At 40.9% G+C, this 19,806-nt stretch overlaps 1 protein-coding gene across 7 annotated transcripts; it reads right to left on the reverse strand.

The window, feature by feature from the left end:
- Window positions 1-613: 613 nt before the first annotated feature.
- hipk1b (homeodomain interacting protein kinase 1b) lies at window positions 614-17,857 on the reverse strand. Of its 7 annotated transcripts, none has more exons than XM_047149549.2 (18): window positions 17,745-17,857; window positions 17,430-17,574; window positions 15,175-15,842; window positions 14,173-14,546; window positions 13,871-13,994; window positions 13,668-13,787; window positions 13,463-13,549; window positions 13,136-13,320; window positions 12,880-13,030; window positions 11,217-11,343; window positions 10,059-10,177; window positions 9,685-9,825; window positions 5,570-5,730; window positions 5,106-5,243; window positions 4,692-4,820; window positions 2,985-3,190; window positions 2,591-2,721; window positions 614-2,250 (listed from the first exon to the last, which is right to left on the reverse strand). In XM_047149549.2, the coding sequence occupies exons 2-18, from the start codon at window positions 17,437-17,439 to the stop codon at window positions 1,858-1,860; spliced, it is 3,264 nt and encodes a 1,087-aa protein (XP_047005505.2). In that variant the 5' UTR covers window positions 17,440-17,574; window positions 17,745-17,857; the 3' UTR covers window positions 614-1,857. The 7 variants fall into 7 exon arrangements, with proteins under 7 accessions (XP_047005505.2, XP_047005504.2, XP_017305734.2 ...); XM_047149548.2 differs by having other exon boundaries at window positions 5,570-5,727; window positions 11,217-11,403; XM_017450245.2 differs by having other exon boundaries at window positions 11,217-11,403.
- Window positions 17,858-19,806: the final 1,949 nt, after the last annotated feature.

Consider the following 19,806-nt stretch of genomic DNA (forward strand, 5'->3'; position numbering starts at 1 on the left):
TCACAGAACACATTAAAAATGTCCACTGATTTACTCAATAATATATACTCAAGAGTATTGCAGGGAATCCAATCCATTTGATGATTTCATTGTTGAGATTATCACTTTTTTTAAACCACCCTAATAATTAATTATAAATAGAAAACCCACTGAGTCAGGGAGATCCCCAGAATCCACCATGAGAAACACGGATCTAGATGATCTAGATTTATTAAGAATAGGAACTGTAGTGAAAGCTGCATGCATCTAAAAATGATTCATGATACAAGGTATAGATTAAAAGACATGGCTCAAGATAAGTATTCGTATGTAACCAAGATCATTAAATGTACAATAAACTCTATTTTCCAAATAGGCTTGTCAGAAGGGAGTAACCTGGTAGAGAAAACATGGTAGCAAACATCTGACCAGATTTATTACTTCTGAAACCAAATATAAATAGCCTTGAGTTTCTACTGGGTTCCCTGGTTTCCTCCAGCTGTTCAAAATTATGGCGCTAGGTAGATTGGAGAGTTTCCATAAAGTTTTCGCCCAAGGTTTCTGGAAAAGGCTTTGGATTCCCTGCAACCCCGCGTTTACTAAAGATGAAGGAATGCACACAAGACAACCAGAATTGAATTGTGTTGTTTATTTGATGGTATCACAGCAGAGGCTTTCTGACGCATGTTCGGAATTTGACATTACAAAACGCACACAGTATTCATGTAATCTATATGAAAATGTACCCTTGACTTCAAAAATCAACTGCCAAACACGAAGAGAAACAAAGTCAAGGCACATCATCTTACAGAGAGCAGAACAAGTAAGACCATAAAGTTCACACAGTGTTCTTCTGAGTAGAAGATCTGCGCACTGAGCCAGTGCTCGGTTACCAAGTCACACCAACATGTCACAACATAGGATTTTTTTCTTCAGGTGACATTATAAACATGTTCAAAAGCTCACCAACATTGTGCCTTGAACTTTGACAGGTCGTTTTTTTTGGTGTTCGATATTGCATTCTGCAAAGCACATTCTCCTTTTAACAGCAATCAATTCAGCAAACGAATCAACATGTTTTCCTGAAGGGAAATTCATCAGTACATTTTCATTGGCTTTGACATGATCACAGTTCTAAAGCTCCCCCCAACTCAAGAGGCATTAATGGACTTCAACAAGATAAAAACGACTCTAGACAAAACCAGGAAATCGTTCGAAATCTATTGTTTTACGTTCAGCACAACATACGTCCTACGGTTCTACCTTGCCTTGGGATTAACTAACACTTAAGTCTTGATTTAAATAATGGCACCACATGGGCACCGTACACACGGCATCTTTTTTCTTTTTTTTCCTTTTTCACTCCCAGTTCTTTTCAGTCACTTCAGTACACAGCTTCCACTAAAGTAAAACACAAACACAGTGGGAACATAACTTAAAATGATATAAAAGAGGGCCTAAACAGAACACAAAACATTAAAACAAGTCTAAAAGGGGGTGAAAGAGGGTTACAGGGTTAGTGTGGAACTTTTAGTAGTAGAAAGAGAACAGCAGGAGCCACGCTGTACCCGACTCCTGTCCTCTCTTTGAGTCAGCATCTTTTAATAGTGTTCCTCTATTGCTAATGAAGGTCATTTTTAACACATTTTTCTTCCGTGCTAAGAAAATAAACTTAACCCTAACTGATAACAGGACTTTGTAAGAAGGATACAAACTGAGACCGGTAAAATAGAATATTTCTAAATATCAACCTTAAAAAAATCTCTAAAATAGTTCAATTAAATAGGTAATAGCAGTTAAGGTTGCAGCAGTTTCAATGGCGAGGGGAAAGTCTGAGGCGGTGGTCGCTACGCCTCGCTCGGTTCTCCACGGCGAGCCTCAGATGTACGGATACTGAGAAACTCTACTGGGACTGAGCTGAAAGCCACTATAAGTTCCGCTTCCTCTAGTGGTGCTGGTGTTTGGGCCCGTGTACGGGTGAGCAGGGAAATGTTGCTGGTAGTGGGCGGGCAATCCGTGGACGACGCCACTCACCGGCTCTTTGGGGATCAGGCCGGGCGCGTAGGCTGGAGCATGGACGGAAGGGGACGAGCCGTGGACGAGGAGCTGCTCCATGGCGCGAGGAGCAGACCCGGGGTACGGGTATAGGCCAGGAGCACTTGTGAAGGACACTGCCTCCTGGAGGCGGTACTGAGAGGAAGAGGGCGGGTACGTCTGCTGGCGCCGCAACGACGAGCCGCTAGTGGAGTCTTGAGATGATGAAACTGTGGTCTGTAGAAAAATACATTTTTATTGCCATCAAAAATTCGAAAATATGTCCACATCACAACTTCTGCTTCGCTACGACCAAAAGTTCACTACTAACAGCTGGTTTATTCTTTAATTAAAAACGACTAAAATTGTCAGGTTATAGTTCTCAAAGAAAATAAACGCGATCTGATATTAGTGACTCAAAGCGGTAAAATGATTATACACAGGTTTCCAATTCAAGGCCCAAACACAGTGGACTTTTACTCGAACGGACTCTTTCAGACCCTTTTTAAAATCATGCCTATTCAACAAAAGCCACTCTCACAATAACACAACACAGATGCATGGATCAGGCCCTCACCTGGCTGAGGTTGAGTGGTTGGGATCTGCTGGGTTCCTGCTGATTAACACTCTCTCCTGAGCTGCAAGGCTGTCGTGTGGCCACTCTCTTCGGTTTGATGTAGGAATTCTGTGGGACTCCTTTATACGGCACTAGAAAAGATGTGTTTAAATACACCATTAGAAATTATGTAAATTTACATTATGCTAATATTTACAACACTGAGCAACTGCTTCATGTTTCATAAAAATCAGAGATTAGAGCAAGCACTGGTTCACGCAGAAATTTTAAAAACCTGGGTCATCACTAGAGACTGAAAGGTGAAATGTTTCATGACATGTTTCTAATAAAAACATCCTCTTGAACTGTGTTGTATTCAGGTCTCAGAAAAAGCAGATTTATATAGTCAAGTCACCTGGAGCTGTTTTGGTAGATGCTAAGCATTCCCCCGGCTGCATTTTCACCGATGGAACAACAATCGCTAAAGACTTTGCCAGACGTGAGGGCTGAGCTCCAACAGTGCCGTTCCGGGGCAGAGGGGTCAGAGGGCTCGCGGTGGAGGAATCAGAGTCCAGCACAGTCACACAGCTGATAACGTTGGCTCTCTGACTGGGTCCACAGCTATGAGGAAAAACAGCAACATTCTATTAGGACTGGAAAGGTACAGTGCTTCTGGTTTTGTGTACAACTCCTACTATAGTTGTAGATCTTCAAACAAAATACGACATAAAACAAAGGCAACCTGAGTAAACACGCAACACAGTTTTTATGTATTTATTTTTTTATTGGAGCAAAAAAAAAAGAAAAAAAAGAAAGAAAAAGTCATCCAAAACCTATGTGAAAAACTAATCGCCCCCTTAAACTTAAAATCTGGTTGTGGCACTTTTAAGAGCAATAACTGCAACCAAACGCTTCTGATAACTGGCGATCAGTCTTTCACTTACTTCTAGGACTAGGATTTATTCCTATGTTTGGATAATAGCCTTGTTGCATAATCAGCTACGCTTGAGTTTCAACTTACAGACTGAAGACCAGACATTCTCCTTCAGGATTTTCTGGTGGAGAGCAGAATTCATGTTTCTTTCAATTATTGCAAGTTGCTCTGGCCCTGAAGCAGCAAAGCATCCCCACACCATCACATTTCCACCACCATGCTCAACTGTAGGTGTGATGTTCTTTTTGTGGAATTCGGTGTTTGGTTTACGCCAGATGTAACGGGACCCCTGTCTTCCAAAAAGTCCACAGAACATTCTCCCAAAAAGTCTGAGGATCATCAAGGTGTGTTTTGGCAAAATACAGACAAGCCTCAGTGTTCTTCTGGGTTAGCAGTGGTTTTCACCTCACCACTCTTCCATAGATGCCATTTTTGCCCAATGTCTTTCTGATAGTGGAGTCATGAACTTTGTGACCTTTATCGATTCAAGAGAGGCCTGTAGGTTCTTTGATGTTGTCCTTGGCTCTTTTGTGACGTGCTGGATGAGTAGTTTCTGTGCTCTTGGAGGAATTTTGGAAGGTCAGACACTTCTGGGAAGGTTCACTACTGTGCTGAGTTTTTCCATTTGGAGATAATGGCTCTCACTGTGGTTCTTTGGAGTCCCAGAACCTTTAAAAAAGCTTTGTAACCCTTCCCAGACTGATGTATTTTAAATCACCTACTTCCTCATCATTTCTGGAATTTCTTTCAACTTTGGCATAGTGTGTTACTGGATAAGCCCTTTTAACCAACTTCATGCTGTTGAAAGAGTTCTATTTAAGTGTAGATTTGAGTGAACAGGGTTTGCAATAATCAGGCCTGGTTGCATCTAGTCCAGCTGAACCCCATTATGAATGCAGTTTTATTGATTTGGGGAATTAGTAACAACGGGGGCAAATACATTTTCACACAAGCCCAGTTGGGATTGGATAAGTTTTTTTGTTTAAATAAATAACTGTCATTTTAAAACTGTATTTTGTGTTTACTCAGCATTTCAAAGCCATTATAAAAACTGTCTTCTCACAAGTGAGCTATTTTTTTTTAAATAAAAATAATCCTTCAATTAAACAAAACAACAACAACAAAAAAAACATAAAAAAAAAAAAAAAAAAAAAAAAACACATCTAAGTGAACAGGAATTGACCTCACCTTGCAGGGTGAAACTTCCTCTCATCCTCCTCATCCGAGTCACTGTGAATGGTAATGACACTGACAGCCGGGCTTGGCGTGTCAGAGATGATAATTGGCTGGGAGAGGGCAGCGCAGTAAGGAGGACAGCTGTAGGGAAAGATGACAATTTAGTCTTTCTCTCAAGTCTAATTAAAATGGAATTACATACACAATCACACACAAATGGTCAGTTAAACCGTTCCATACAGAGAACCGAGAGAATAGTTTGTTTTGTGTGTGTGTAATATTTTATTTATATATATATATATATATATATATATATATATATATATATATATATATATATATATATATATATATATATATATATATATGTGAAATCTAATTCAATTTACTATTCTACATAGATTGTTTTAGTGGTTAAATGTGTACCTGTTGCTGGTGTCTCCACCTCGAGCCCTGTTCCTCTTGCTCTGCGGGGGCCGAGTAGCGCTGGACACTCCACAGCCGAGGGACTGAGCAGAGTCCAGTACGTGAGGGTTCTGCTGCAGTACTGTACCATGAGAAGCCCTGGAGAGGACGATTACGCCATTAGACAAGAACTATGAAATAAGAAATTAAATAAGCATTTGATGACCAGTTTCTAGTTTGTGAAGAGCTGGGGGACATTCCTTTATTTCATCATACTATTACATAAAAGAGTCCTACAAGAATAAACTGTCTCCAAGCAGGAATAACTGATTCAGACTCAGCTCTCAGGACATTACATTAATGCATTCATTAGGGTACATGTCATTAAGGATAACACTGTAGCCCATCTAAAGCATTTCAGATAGCATACCGTAACCATTTTAACTAGTACAGAAGATTATCTTTTCAGGCTATATCATGCCTACCTCCAGGATGGCGCCTGCTGGGCAGCGTTTTCTGAGAGGATGGTCTCCAGTGGTGAATCAGTGAGGGTTGATGCTGTGCCTGCTCCTTGAAGAGCCATGCCTGGAACCTGCTGCCAGGCGGAGGGAAGGAGGATCTGCTGTGTGCCTGTTTGCCAGGCCTGCTGTGAGGACACACACAAGCTCTAGGTTTTATAAAGCAAACATCATGTTATTTTACTTCAAAATACAGGTTATTCTTTTAAAAGTACCCCTGAATAAGTTCGCAAGTTAGGCACAATTATACAACTGGACAAGCAAGATATGCAAGTGTGTGTGTATGAGAGATTTAATATATATATATATATATATATATATATATATATATATATATATATATATATATATATATATATATATATATATATATATATATATATATATATACACACACACACACAGTGAAAAAATATGTACACCCCATGGAAATTGTTTTTTTTTTTATTTACATATTTGGACGAGCAAACATTTGACCTCTTTGAAACAGTGCCTATTAAAAATGGTCATTCACTAACAAATAAAATTGATATTTTTTAGTAATTTTCACAATTTAATTTAACAACAACAAAAAAAAGTAAGTAAGTACATTCCTACATTTATCACACCATCGAATCCATAAAATTAGTATAAGGTGTTGAAGATTGGGTGCCAGTGATTAGAGCCTGCTTATGGAGTGCAGGTGGAACCTGTCTTATTTATATTCCTCTCATATCTAGTGTCTGGTGTTCCCCTTGTTATTGAGTTGTGAAGTGTCATTATGCCAAGATCTAAAGGAGTTTTATAAGGCCTTCAGAAAAAAAGTTGTGGGTGCCTACAAGTTTGGCAAGGGATTTCAAAAGACCTCCCAATTATTTGAAATACATAATTCCACTGTAAGAAAAGATCACTCACAAATGGCGCAGATTTCAAACAGCTGCCAATTAGTCCAGGACTGGCCGTCCCAGTGAATTCAGCCCAAGTGATACAAAAAGAAGTCTCAAAGAACCTCAAAATTTCACCACAGGATCTACTAGTAGTCTTGTAACTGTTGGTGTCAGGGTGCATGTTTCTATAGTCAGAAAGAGATTGCACAAATTTGACCTGCATGGGAGTCGTGCCAGGAAAATCCCTTGCAAGACTACAGTATATGAGCATACAGGCAAAGACCAGGCCTTTTGGAATAATGTGCTCTGGACAGATGAATAAAAGGTACTGTTTGGCCACAGTAACAGCAGACATGTTTGGCGCAGACCAAAGACAGCTTTTCAGGACAAGCACAGTGGTGGAAATGTTATGGTTCAGGGTTGCATCGCTGCCTCAGGGACTGTGGACAGCTCGCATTCATTGATTTAACTATGAATTCTGCATCATAAAGAGTGCATGAAGACAATGTGAGGCCATCTGTCCGAAAGTTGAACCTTTCAACAGGATAATGATCCTAAGCACACTAGCAAATCCACCAAGGAATGGCTCAAAAGAAGAAATGGAGGATTATGCAATATCCTAGTCAAAGCCCAGATTTGAAACCCATTGAAATTTTATGCGGATTTGAGATGGGCAGTACATGCAAGAAAAACATTTTGTAGCTAAAAGAATATTGCATAGAAGTGTGGTCAAAAATTCCAGCAAGCTGAATTCAGAGTCAGAGACTGATGGACAATTATGCAAAGCATCTGCAAGAAGTCATTTCTGCTAAAGGGGGCTATACTAGCTTCTGAGACCAAGGGTGTACTTTTTCCACAGATGAAAATCACTTCTACTGATATGTCTGTTGAATAAATGATTGAAAAAGCTAATTCTCCTTGTGGGTTTGTTCAAATATATCAACTTTATTAATAGGCACTGTTTCAAAAATGATCAGATGTTTGCTTGTCCAAAAAAACCCAACAATTTCAATGAGGTGTACTTAGATTTTCACATGATTGTGTGTGTATTTTTTATATATATATATATATATATATATATATATATATATATATATATATATATATATATATATATATATATATATATATATATATATATATAGTGTGTGTGTGTGCACGCTCACACCATAGTGAAAAAGTATTTGCCCCATTCTGATTTCCTGTTTTGTGCTTTGCTGCTTCAGGGTCTGGGCAACTTTCAGTAATTAAGGGAAACATAAATAATGCTCTCTACCAGAAAATCCTAAAGGAGAAAGTCCGGTCTTCACTCCGTAAGTTGAAACTCAAGGCACAACTGGATTATGCAGTGAGACAATGATCCAAAGTACAGGAGTAATACCAACTCTGAATGACTAAAAAAAAAATCTAAATTAAAGTTTTGGAGTGGCCTAGTCAAAGTCCTGACTTTGAACTCAACTGAGATGCTGTGGCAGGACATTAACCGGACAGTTCATACTCGAAAACCCTCCAGTGTGGCTGAACTAAAGCTGTTCTGCAAAGACTGATCTCCAGTTATCGGAAGCACGTGGTCGCAGTTATTGCTGCTAAAGGTGGCACAAACAGATTTTAAGTTTAAGGACGCAATTAGTTTTTCACATGGGTGATAGGTATTTGATATCTTTCTTTTTTGCTTCCATAAAAAAAAAAAAAAAAAAAAAAAAAAAAAAACTGTATTGTATTTACTCAGGTTGCCTTTGTTTTATGTTGCATTTCTTTGAAGATCTAAAACTATTTAGTATGAGATATACAAAAACAGAAGCAATCAGCGTTTGAAATCAGCAAATATTTTTTCACAGTACTGTCTATGTGTAACATATATACACACACATATACATACATACACACACCTCGACAGATGGATAAACACACTGTGTGGATGTGTGTGTGTATTTAGACCCTGCAGTAGTACAAGCACATCCAAATTTGGTGAGAAAATTTGCACCTGCCAACATTGCCCCAATTTGCATATCATGCATATTCAAATAAAGCCACATTTTTAATTGTTCCCAGCCAAGTTTAGATTCATTATTCATCACTCCACTTTACTGCTTTAAAATGACAAAGTCAGGGGTAATTTAATGCTCTGGTAAAATTCTGAAAAAATATTGCATATATGAAGAATAATAGACAAAGTCTGTACATGAACTTAACACAATATGAACATGGCATGATGTTACAGGCATTTCACCAGCAAGCAGATGGAACACAGGTAGCTTGAGCGTGACTACACACATTAAAGCACAGCCCGAAGCTCAACAATCCAGATCCACAATAAGTCCAGTGCTTCTTTTTCCAAAATATAAAAAAAAAAAAAAAAAAGCCCAGAGGTTTTTCTTTTTTGCTAAAGCACAGGCTTACTTTCATCACATTACGAAGCCAAGATCAGCACGCCGTGCAATAACCTTTCACAAGCATTTAATGAAGAAAGAAGGATGAAGGGGAAAAAATTTAAAAACAGGCGCTCGAAGCCCAGTGACCTGTCGGAGGAGCACTAGCTGTTAAAACAGATTAGAACATGAATAAAAACAAAAAGACATATTTGCATAGAGAGCAAATCGGGACATAAACAAAAAACAAAACAAAAACAAAAAAAGAGCCATGGCTTTGATGGCAGAGACAAAGGAAGACCTGTGGAACAACAAGGCTATGAGGAAGAATGTGAGCAGGGTTTTTTTTTTGTGCTGTGGACAAGGTGACCTTCCTCCCCTGAAAGAAGAAGAGAAGAGCGGGAGCTGGGGGAAGGGGGAACACCACAACAAGAAGCTGCAAGCAGCAAAATCGGGCGAGTCAGCACATGCGTCCCATGCCTGGAGCAGACCTGCGCTGAGAGAGAATGGGGGGACGAATGGAAGACAAGCTGAAAATAAGAAAGAGACTAGAAGATGGGAAAACAGACAAACAAACAAATATGTACCACCCTACAAAGGCAAAATACATCAATCATGAAACTCATGAAATGCACCCAGTGTCCAGAGAAATTTGAATCTTGGTCTCAACAGTTCGTTTGTTTTTGGTAATTTTGCCTTTATACAGCAGCGTATATAAGGAAGAAGGAAGGAGAAAGACGAGAGCAGATCGATTCCAATAGCGAGGGAAAGAACGGGGGTGGGGGGGGGGGGGGGTGTGAAAGATGATCATGTTAGTGGCGGGAGTCCTGCGTGGGTCTCTCTTTACCAACACGGTGGCTGTCTGCTCCAGGAGGGAAGGCCTTCCTACCCCGCTGCCCAGCGCCAGGGGCAGCGGGTATTGAGCGGCCATGGGCACGGCTGCTGCCTGCGGATGCAACGTGGCCACCATCAGCGGTGTACAGGAACCCTGTGGATGAGGTTTCACCATAAAGGAGGGCAAAATGCAAGTAACAGTTAGGGAAGGGAAAAAAAAAATTTCACTCAGGGTCAAAAGTACAAGGCTGTGATCTCACATGGATGTTGTGCAGGGCCTCCTCCTTCCTCTCTCTGCCACCTCCATTCATGATTAAATTAGAGACGCTATAAAAAGATCAATCATCGTGCAGGCAGACAGCGACAGACACACACACACAGACTTACCTGGGTGAGCATGCCTGGCTGAATCTGGAGGGACTGTGTGTTCTGGCTCTGCTGGACCACAGGAACACCATTCTCCATCCTCACTGGGTAGCTGGAGGTCTTACTGGAAGATGACAGACCTTCAAAGGGGAAGAAAAAATAATTTACACACTGAAACTACATGTACATAAACATAAGGTATGTTTTGGGCAGAGCTACAAAACTTGTTCCATCTGGGGGCGGGGCTAACTTCTGGGCCAGAAAAACAGACACCCAAGTCAGAAATGAAAACCCTAGCTAAATTTTTCTGCAAGGCAATAACGTGAACCATTTATAGCAATGTGTATTTTATATACACGATTATATTACAGTCCCCTCCGAAACTGTTGGAACGGCAAGGCTAATTCATACATTTGGGCTATACGCCAACTATTCCACGACATTCCAAAATGGTTGTATCGGCTATGACCAATGCTTAACCGTGCAAGGATTTCCCCTCTTCTCTCAAGCTTCAAAATGGCCTGCTTTTCTCTCACACGGAGCTCTTGGATCTTCACGTTAAAAAGGCTTGGCCTATTTTAACAACAAACGCAGTCTTCACAAATGAAACTGAAGGCAAAAAACCAAGGAGTGGCTTGTTCAGAGCTATTTACTGTTAAACAATCAATCTAGCAGGAAACACCTCGGAAACAAGTAACTCATCTACATATAAATACCAAGCAATTAAAAGCAGAAACTCAAACTTCTTCCATCAACAGCAAAAAAAAAAAAAAAAAAAAAAAAAAAAATGAATTGAATTTGCCGTTCCAATCATTTCAGAGGGGACTGTATACGAAGAGCAACATTTTTACTCCACTAGTCCCTATCGCACACCTACTAAACTGCAAGGCTGAAATCTAACACATGCTTCCTGAGTGAACCACTGCATCTTTTCAAACTGCCACTCATGCAGCGCTATATGAAGAAAGCACTTTTATTACTCTCTTTTGAGTACACGAGGTAACCGACGTCCGTGATTGGCTAGTGATGCTCTGATGGATGGGAAAGAGGAAATAAATGATTTACAAACTGCAGCTTTAAAACAAAAACCATGTCATGGTCTTTGTATACAGCCTTTCATTTACTACCCTGTACACTACTTTATGGATGTGACATGCAATTTAAATGACTTCTTTTTACCCTGTATTGTAGTGGGCGGGCAGACGATGAGGGTCTGCTGGAACGGCTCGTTTTGGCCACACAGTTGAGGCGGGCGGCTCTGAAGGGGGATGCTGGATTGGGCCAGACCGGGGATGTTTATGGTAGCCTGTTGATAAAGAGCTGGCTGGTAATTGAGGAGAGGCACTGCTCCTCCGGCTGAGGGAACCTGAGAGAACACACACACACTCCAGTGAGGAGTGTCTTGAAGATCTATTACAATCAAACATATAACGAGAAACAAGTCTTTGCACTCATACCCAACCTGGGGAGTACAATTTTCTCAATCGCTTGTTATCTAATCTCTACAGTGTCAGGATGATTAAACACAACACTATGGACTGTATTTAGAATCATCAGAGCAGATCTACTGGTTTTGAATCTGCTCTGCATCAGCATGTACACAAAGGAATGTACAGGGGGAAAAAAAAGACACGCTTTGAGGATGTGTGTACACATTCCGGGCTTCTGAGAACACAGAGTCAAGCTTGTAAGTAAAGAACAAAAAACACAACAGGGGTGCTGTTCTAGGAAAATAATCAACAATGGGGTAGTGTAGCGTGGCCTGACACGGAGCAGAGGAAATTGATTACTGAACGGAACAAGGTTACATTTACTGTTGTGCAGCGTCCACAAAATTTAGTTAGTTACCTTATAGCAGCTATGGCAACTTTTTCCCTCAACAGCATCTCATTATTTTATATAATTATTACACACACACACCCGGTCGAAAGTTTGGGGACACTTGACTGAAATGTTTGTCATGATTTTTAAAAAATTCCTTAAATACTGTTTAAAAAGCACCTCGGGGGGATTCCTCAAGAAATCGGTTGAGAAAATGCCAATAATACATTTCTGGAAATTTTAGGCAAAAAGGGTGTCTACTTTGAATATGCTAAAATATTAAATTATTTTGATTTATTTTTTTTAGATAATTCCCATAGTTCTGTGTGTTACTCCAGAGTTTTTATGACTTTATTATTTTTTTTCTTTTCCACATTTTAGAAAAATAATAAAGAATGAATGTCTAAACTTTTGACCAGTAACGTATATAAAAAAAAGACTCTCATGGCTGAAAACTTAAACTGACCGCTTTAGCTCTGATTAATAAAGCCCTGACACTGGAGACTCCTTCCATAAACATTAAATAAACATCTCTTTCATATAAGCTTTTTTAAACTTTGCATCCATATAAATCATTTGATGCGTTGCAAGGTTTAAGAGAGGTTCAATGCTTGGTTTTATACAAGTTCAAATCTGACCAATTAGATTCAAGAATTCAACAACACTGTAGTATAATGTCCATTAAACTCACATATATGCGAATTCACTTCAAGGTTCATTATATGACTTGAACCAGTTCCATGAGGTTATAGGAGACATCATACATGGAGATCCAAAATTTCCCACCATCTAGTAGACTATTTTGTCAGCCCATATTTTTTTCATTGTTCAGCTATTCTTTTTTTTTGGTTGACTATGCAAAATGTCTAAAAGTTAATGTAGTAAGTATTACCTCTGATTAACTGATGAAGTCTCTTTGTGAGTGTAACATTTATTATTATTTATTTAAGTCCACACAAGTCCAGTATTGTTGACACTAAACTACCACACGTTTGGTCTGAGCTCAGCCGTTGAGCTGTACCTGGTTGTTCTGGTTGAGCTGACTGCTGAAGGTCACAGTCAGGTTGCCCCCAGCACCAGGAACGGAATTAGCAGCAAAGAGAGTTTTCCCGTTTTCATAGCTGCTGTTCCTCCTTTTACATAGCTCCATGTTCTGAAAGCATGACTTCACACTGAAATGAGGAAACAGTGCTTAGAACCTTCAGTAGATTATATACATACTACTCAAATCTGTGTTCAAGAAGTCCCTCCCATAAGCCCTTGCACCGTGTCCTTACTGAGAGCTGTGAGGAAAGTCTAGCAGATGGCTCATAGTGACAAAAGGATGTGCCAGGGTCTTGCTGGGAGTGATTCTTTTATCAGCGTCGAGCCGCAGCATCCGTTTCAACAAGTCGATAAACTCCCGCCGGTCGGCCTTCTCCGCCAGCATGTCCGTTCCCTCCAGGTGAGAGGACAAATTGACCTGGAACAGGACCGGCATTGGGGCAAAGGTCACGGAAAGGAATTTTAAGTGGGACGCTCTGTGTGGGAAAAACTCGGATCAAGCCGTTTGTGTGGTGTTTTTGTTTATTAAATAAAAAAAATTAAAAATAAAACAAAGATACCTGCATCATGTCATCCAGGCAATTGAAAATGTACTTTCGTGCTTCTTTGGATTTAATGCCCATTTCTCCTTCATGCTCTGCTGGGGTCTGTAGAAGAACAAAACATATTGAAGAAAAAAAAAAAAAAAAAAAGTTTGCAATTCTAGATTTATTCAGTGTCGATGGTGAGAAAACGACAGAAATAAATAAAAACAAAACAACCCACCTTCAGCCTCCAAAGTGGATAGCTGGAGTCAGGACCTCTGTGGAAAAAACGGCTGGTCTTTGTGCCGGCACTCAGAAGATACTCCGCTGGTAAACCCTGAGTCTGAGAAATGTACCGGATCTGCAAGAAAACCAAACCGCCGTTTATTGCCAATCATACAAATAAAATCATTTATTTTGATTTCGAAGCGAATGTTATGTTACCTGGTCATACTCGGATGCTCCAGGATACAGCGGCCATCCGAGGAAAAGCTCAGCGATCACGCAACCCAGTGACCACATGTCAATGGCTTCACAGAAGGGCAGGCCAAGGATGATCTCAGGTGCTCTGAATACAGAAGAAAAAAAAAAAAAAACATCCAGGATGAGATTAATATTCAAAAGGGTTCTAGTGTGTCATACTGACTGTTAGCCTGAATAGTAAATCCGATTAATGAAGTTTAAGTCCTTAGAGAAACACTAACATGGAAATCAGAGGAAGCTCTGAACAGTATTTGCAAACACACCTGTAGTAGCGGGACTGCAGGTAGGTCGAGCACACGGCCTTGGAGACGTGGCTGGCTGAGCCGAAGTCGATCACCTTCACCCTGTACGGATGCCTGACAGGGTCCACCAGCATGATATTCTCGGGTTTGAGGTCGGCGTGGATCAGGCCCAGACTCTTGAGCTTCATGAGAGCCGTGGCCACCTGCTGCAGGATGGGCCGGATGTGGCGCAGAGGCAGCGGGCTGAACTTGCTGTGCTTCAGGAAGTCATACAGGTTCTGCTCAAGCATCTCAAACACTAAGCACGTGTGACCTTTGTGCTGGAAGCACTCGTAAGAGCGCACAAAGTTGTACTCGTCTGCGTTCTCAGCGCTCAGCCTGTTCAGGATGCTCACCTGAGGGAGGATTGACAAAACTGACTGCGTATCATGACAACCAAAGTGTACAAGTTACATTACCGGTTGTGGTAATAAGGTGTTTCGTGTTTAACTGTGTTTGCAGCTGACGTGTTTTATGTGCATTTCTTGACAAATGTTAAAGGACCAGCTTGTAATTTCAGAGCTCTTTACTGTGTGTGAGGCAAATTCCAATCATAATGACCTGCAATTCAATGGTTTCAGGGGTGTTCATTAAACACATGCCTCTTGAGTTGCTTTTTAATGAAAAAGAACACACTCATTCCATCTGGAGGCAGAGGTCATTTCTGGGCAAGAAACAAACGCACACAGAAGCCCAGTAATAAATAAAAGTGCCAGATTTGGTGCACTGGAATGCTTTGAATCACACGTTTTGGACTCTTTACCATTTCAATTATATTTTTAGACGTCTACAAGCACAAGCTGCAGCTTTCAGCTCAAGGATTTGTTAAGATGCTTTATATAAAACAGTGTCTGTCAGATGAGTAAGTGTTGTCGATTAGCATGATCAGAATTTATCAGAGCAAAGAAAACATTACAATGAGAAGTTTACAGAGAGAAAAAAAAAAAAAAAAAAAAAAAAAAAAAGATACTATGAATTTCTAACCTCTATCTGCCCTTGGCGTGCGTATGAAGGATGGTTCTTTAGGATCTTAATCGCCACAATTTCATTGGTGCCTCTTTTCCAACACTTGGCCACCTGTCCGAATGTGCCCCGCCCAAGGAACTCCAGGACTTCATAACTGCTAGACACAGAGCAGAGGATCTCGTGCTGGACAAGCTGGTAGTCTCCTTCACAGTTTGAGCTGCTGCTCTTGGTGGTTGGTGCAGAGTGGGCGATGGACTGGGCCGTGGTGCCAACAGCAGCGGTGCGGGCCGAGAAGGCAGGCGCTGACAGCTCCTCCAGGATCTGGACGCTCCCGCTGCCACTGTCAGCCCCTGCCGACCTTTCGGTCTCCCCGTTCTTCCGCTTCACGCCGTACCTCTGCCCGCGGGTGGCGTGGAGCTCCGAGGCCTGGGCGTTGTGGGATGCCCGGCGGGCCTGAGCGTGGCTGCCGGTGCTGTCGGCAGCTCGAACCACCACTTGGCAACGAGAGGCAGGTGGAAAGACCAGGCCCGAGGTGCTGAAGGGGAGAGCAGGCGCCGGGTTGAAGCTGTAGGATCCGTAAGCTTCCGTGTCCCATGCGCAGCTCTCCACCTTCATCTTCTTCACCCGGCAGAAGGCACTGGAAGACACGGATGGGGGGGAGAAGATTTGCAGCTGCGAGGCCATGCCTGAAAGAGGAGGCTGGTTTTTATTTACGCATCTATAAATCTGCACCACTCATATGTAATGTGACTGTGCACTAGAGGGCAGTGTCACATGAACCAAAGCAGAAAAAGAAAAAGCAAGAGAAAAGGCTTATGTTTCACTACAGAAAAGAGAATGGACTGAAAAAGCTAAATATCCGATGCAACGAATTTAGTTAATGCTGTATGCTTCACGTACTCCCAATTTCCACAGGTTTTGCACAGGTTATTTTCCCCTCTCGTACACACCCACTTTAACTCAGGAAGAGCTGGTAATTATCTGATTAGCTCAAGTCAAGTGTGACAGAGCAAGGGAAAACACTAAAACGTGTAGGACACTCAGAATTCCTGGACCAGGAACCCGGGTTGTACTTTGTACAACGTTGCTCCGAATTATGTCTTGAAACGCCTTCCATTTTCCTCGCAAACTACCAGATCACCACCATAGATTTACCCTATTTACCTCTTTAAATGAACCCGTTCGCTGACTTTGTACTGTTTTGAAGCCGTAACGTATAAATAACATGCAATGTGATGTCATGCCTCTTCCGCCGAGGAATCTTCAAACCACTCCATGTTTTTTTTTTTATCTAGTTCTGTTGGTTTGAATGTTGTACTTCCTAACGCCGACGCCAGACAAATATACTTCTCTAATCCGCCAATCAGCATTTGCACAATGCGTTGTTAAAACCATAGTGTGCACATCAAGCTTCTTCGTGAGATTACTCTTACCCACATACCCCCTTACTCTGCATATTGATGAAAATGTATTTATGTCCATCACTGTAGTAGAAATCAGCATGAACCGGTAACCCATCAGATAAAAGATTCAACATAAACCACAGACAAGGATTCGATCAGGTTCTAAAACACTGTCTACTGCATTGCACTGTAATGTAATATTCGCAGCATAACTGCACTGTTGACTGCACACACATACATATATATATAAAAATATACATACACACACAAGATATATTTACATATGAAGAAAGATCATGAATACTAAAACTCACTTCACACACTTCAGACACATTATCCTGCATAACAATGCTAAGGAAATAAGTGCATACATTACATATCTAGGATGAAACCCAGGCAATACTTTTGAACCATTTCAACAATAATAAACTACATTACAAGTCTACTGTTATTCTGTGTGACTTTTAGTTACGATTAGTGTTTACAGTAGCTCCTAAACGACTCCACCCGTTTCCACAGGACTGGACTATCTGCCCCATCCACGTCCACCTCCTCTGCAACAATCCACAACTCATACAGCCATCAGTCTTACACCGACACTTCAGTCTCTATCAGAAATAAAAACGCACTCTACACATTATAGAAGCAATCATTTTATATTCTATGTACTGCACTAATATAAGGCACAGGGAGCCATTTGGAGTTCGTTGTGTAGCCTGCAAACCAAAATTAGCTAGCAGGCAGACGACACTGCAGTGCAACCTGCAGTGTACAAAATAAACATCATATATAACAACTAAATAAGTAGGAAATGACATGGGAAATGAAGAACTACTAAATATGTATTACTAAACTCGAAGGCTGTCATACCTGAGTTCATTCGTCCTCTTTTCGCGGACCAGTGCAGAGAGGTTTAAATCCCACCGAGGTCGGATTAGGCCTTCATTGTTAGCTCGCTAGCTGGTTAGCTAGCTAGCTAGCTTTCAACATGGAGCCGGCCCGCAGCAGCAGCAGCCTAGACACCAGCCGAAAACAAACTCAAATCAGTCATTCACAAACAAATAAACTCATCTGCCTCAAAGAGACTCAACTCGACGCCCTGTACTTTTAATCCTCGGAGTCAAATATTTTGAAGCGGGTTCTTAAGAAGAGCCTACTGAGGAAAACTGCAGCTGTGTATCTCACCCGAACATCGCAAGTCCGATTATCAGCTGCTTGACTCAGGCTTCCTGCAGGCAAAACTGCGCACGCGCAAACAACTCCAGTCCAGTGTCCGTAAACCCCCCGACTTCGCGCACGCGCACAGGTGTCCTTCCTGTGAACCACGCGCCCTGTTACAAGAACCAAGACTGAACGTCACGCATCCACAACAATTGGAAATTACTCGGTACTCGTCATTCACTGGAATCAGCGTTTCTCAGTGCGAGCTGTACATTCCGTGTTATGACTAAGGAACGAACTTTGTGCGCTCAACTGAGGGAAAAGCGGCAGGAAAACAGCCCAACTTTACATCTACAAATCCTCTAAATAACGTGTCAGCGTATTAATACTGAAATAAACAAAACCAGGTTCTGAACGTGACATAAATATGACCGTCACTGTGACTTGGTTTTGTGTACTCTGGGCATTTTATATTATAAACCTTATTTTTTTTTATATCATATATAGGCCTAGCTAAGAAGGTTTACAGGCAGGAGGAGCTGATAATAAATGTTCTAGCAGGGCTAAACCTTCTGTCTTTCAAAGATAAATAAAGTATAAAGTTTTATTACTGACATCCAGATCACATTATTTGTTCTTAATATAGCTGGGGCTAAAAGTTTACACACACCAGGCTCAAGACATTCAAACTCAAATTTTCACAACTCTAGTCCAGACATTTCCTGTGTTAAGTCGGTTAGGGTAGCCTCTCTCCTTCATTTCCTTAAGAGGTATTAAAAAAAAGAAAGAAAGAAAAGCTAAGAAACAGATTTATTTCAGATTTTAGTGGGTCAAAATTGTACATACACACTGTTAGTATTTGGTGGCATTGCCTTTTAACTGCTTTAAGTTGAACAGACTCTTCCACAAGCTTCTCACAACACTTGTGCTGGAATTTTTTTTTATCCATTCCTACTGACAGAACTGGGGCAAATCGGTCAGGTTTGTGGGCTTCCTTGCTCAGACATGCTTCTTAAGTTCAGTCCACACATTTTCTCTGAGATTCTGTTGATTTGGAGGTATGCTTAGGATCATTGTCCTGCTAAAAGACCAAGTTGCAACCAAGGTTAAACTTTCTGTCTGATGTCTCCGAAGTTCTGCTTCAATCTTTCGAGATGATCCTCCTTCCTCATGAGTAATCGATTTTCTGAAGTGAATCAGTCCCTTTTCCAGAAACACACCCCCATAACGTGATGCTACCACAACCATGCTTCACAGCTGGCATGGTGTTCTTCGGAAAAGCCTCAACCATTTCCCTCCATATATACATAGCGCTGATCATTATGGGCAAACAGTTCTTTTTTTGTTTCAGCTGACCAGAGAGCACTCCTTCCTCCAAAAGACTAGGTCTTTGTGTTGGTCCTGTTGTTCACCTGCGAGCTTCAATCTGGCTGTTTTTTTGTTTTGTTTTTATGCCAGTCAGGTGATAACAATGTAGACATTGGCGCTCTTAATGGTAGATGTACACAGGTGCACTCCCAATTAACTCCTAATTATGACAATTGGCCAATCCAAAGCTTCTAAAAGTCATTAAATATTAATTTCTGGAAACTAAATATCGTTTAAAGAGACATGTAGGCTATCAGTGACAATCATGTCAGGTGATCATACAGAGGGAAACACCCCCTAGATTTTATCTCCACTTGGGCTGATATTTAATAGCCTGCTTCACCAACACATCCATACAACGTCATCAGCAGTGATTGAGAAGGCGCATTTGAAATACAGCTGCTGGGTGGAACGACCACAAATGAGGTGAATTATTTACTCTATCTTTCTATCTATACCTCTTCCTCCAAAACGCCTCTGGAGCCAAAAAACTAAAATTAGATTGAATAACCAACCAACCGACCACTGTGTAATCAAAGTACGAATTACACAAACACTAGAAATCACAAATCTGTCATTAAGTGTGCGTATGTAATAGTTTGCCTCATGTCATTCTTATTATATACTATTGATAAGACCATGTGATACAATACATTATAAAAAAATAAATAAATAAATAAAAAGTTTCTTTGTCAAGCTATTGGTACATATTACATTT

The sequence above is a fragment of the Ictalurus punctatus genome, chromosome 21, assembly GCF_001660625.3.
Source record: "Ictalurus punctatus breed USDA103 chromosome 21, Coco_2.0, whole genome shotgun sequence".
NCBI classification, from domain to species: domain Eukaryota; kingdom Metazoa; phylum Chordata; class Actinopteri; order Siluriformes; family Ictaluridae; genus Ictalurus; species Ictalurus punctatus.